Source organism: Haplochromis burtoni, unplaced genomic scaffold (assembly GCF_018398535.1).
Source record: "Haplochromis burtoni strain Fernald_Lab_line unplaced genomic scaffold, NCSU_Asbu1 Contig_20, whole genome shotgun sequence".
In the NCBI taxonomy this organism is placed as follows: Eukaryota; Metazoa; Chordata; class Actinopteri; order Cichliformes; family Cichlidae; genus Haplochromis; species Haplochromis burtoni.
This window is the reverse complement of record NW_024582381.1, coordinates 2588358-2589236: the sequence shown is the minus strand read 5'-3', so window position 1 is coordinate 2589236 and position 879 is coordinate 2588358. Positions and strand designations below refer to the sequence as shown.

At 39.5% G+C, this 879-nt stretch overlaps 1 protein-coding gene across 2 annotated transcripts in view; it reads right to left on the bottom strand.

The window, feature by feature from the left end:
• The window catches only part of LOC102308960 (serine/threonine-protein kinase pim-1), a 29595-nt gene extending 29372 nt beyond the window's left edge, over positions 1-223 (bottom strand). Inside the window, exon 1 of one of the 2 annotated variants that reach the window (XM_042218526.1) lies at positions 62-223. In XM_042218526.1, coding sequence (XP_042074460.1) covers positions 62-200 — 139 coding nt within the window. In that variant the 5' untranslated portion in view covers positions 201-223. The remainder of the gene's footprint in view (positions 1-61) is intronic. The other variant, XM_042218527.1, reaches the window with a different exon arrangement.
• Between the last annotated feature and the right edge of the window lie 656 nt (positions 224-879).

Below are 879 nucleotides of genomic sequence, written 5' to 3'. Positions count from 1 at the left end.
GCAGCCCGTGTCCACCAAAGCCTGGTGTATACCCCCTTGACACCTTATTAGAATGCTGTACCTCCATGACTGCCTGGCATGCTCTGCTCCTTCTGCCCTGGCAACCAGATGATCCTCAGCCAGGGTGGCTTGCTGGTTGACGGCAGGGGACCCCTCGGGTGGGCCACTTTGCCCAGCAAACCAATGACTGTAGAAAACATGGATGATCTAACAGTTCTCCAAAAGTACATAAAGTACTTACCTAAAAAGCAGTTAATGTCATGTTGCATTTATTTATTGTTATTACATTGTTTTACAGCAGCTAATTAAAAACCATCATCTTAACTACATGTTTTGTTTTTTTATTCTTTGTTGTTATTGGGGGTTTTTTTTGGAAGTTGTCCTGTAGGTGATGTTGTAGCACAGAGACTGAACTAGTGGCTAGCTAACATAAGAAGGATGTACTTGAAATGTACTGTACTTGAAACTTGCATCTCATCTTTGCAGCGTTCACTTTGAAAAGAATGTCTTTACCAAGGACTCACAGGTTAAGTAACTTTACAATTTTCATATTACAATATATAATTTTAGAGCACGATTACAGCTCTGCCATCTTGATTGAAAATTAAATACATCTGGAATACGAACAGCTGATCGGATCGGCAAAGCGTGTTTCTGGAATATTATGTTTTTACTGTTTTTACTGTTTTTACTATGTTACTGCAAGCGCTTTTTATGCAATTTTTGCAAAGCTATATGTGGAAGGAAACCGTGACCTAGGACAAGCTGATGGCATAAGATGTAAGTACAACTCCTCTGGTTTCATATGCAAAAAAAATTATTGCGCTAGCTTATGCGGTTCCCGGTTCTACAGGGATTTAAAAATAGTTACGCAAAACA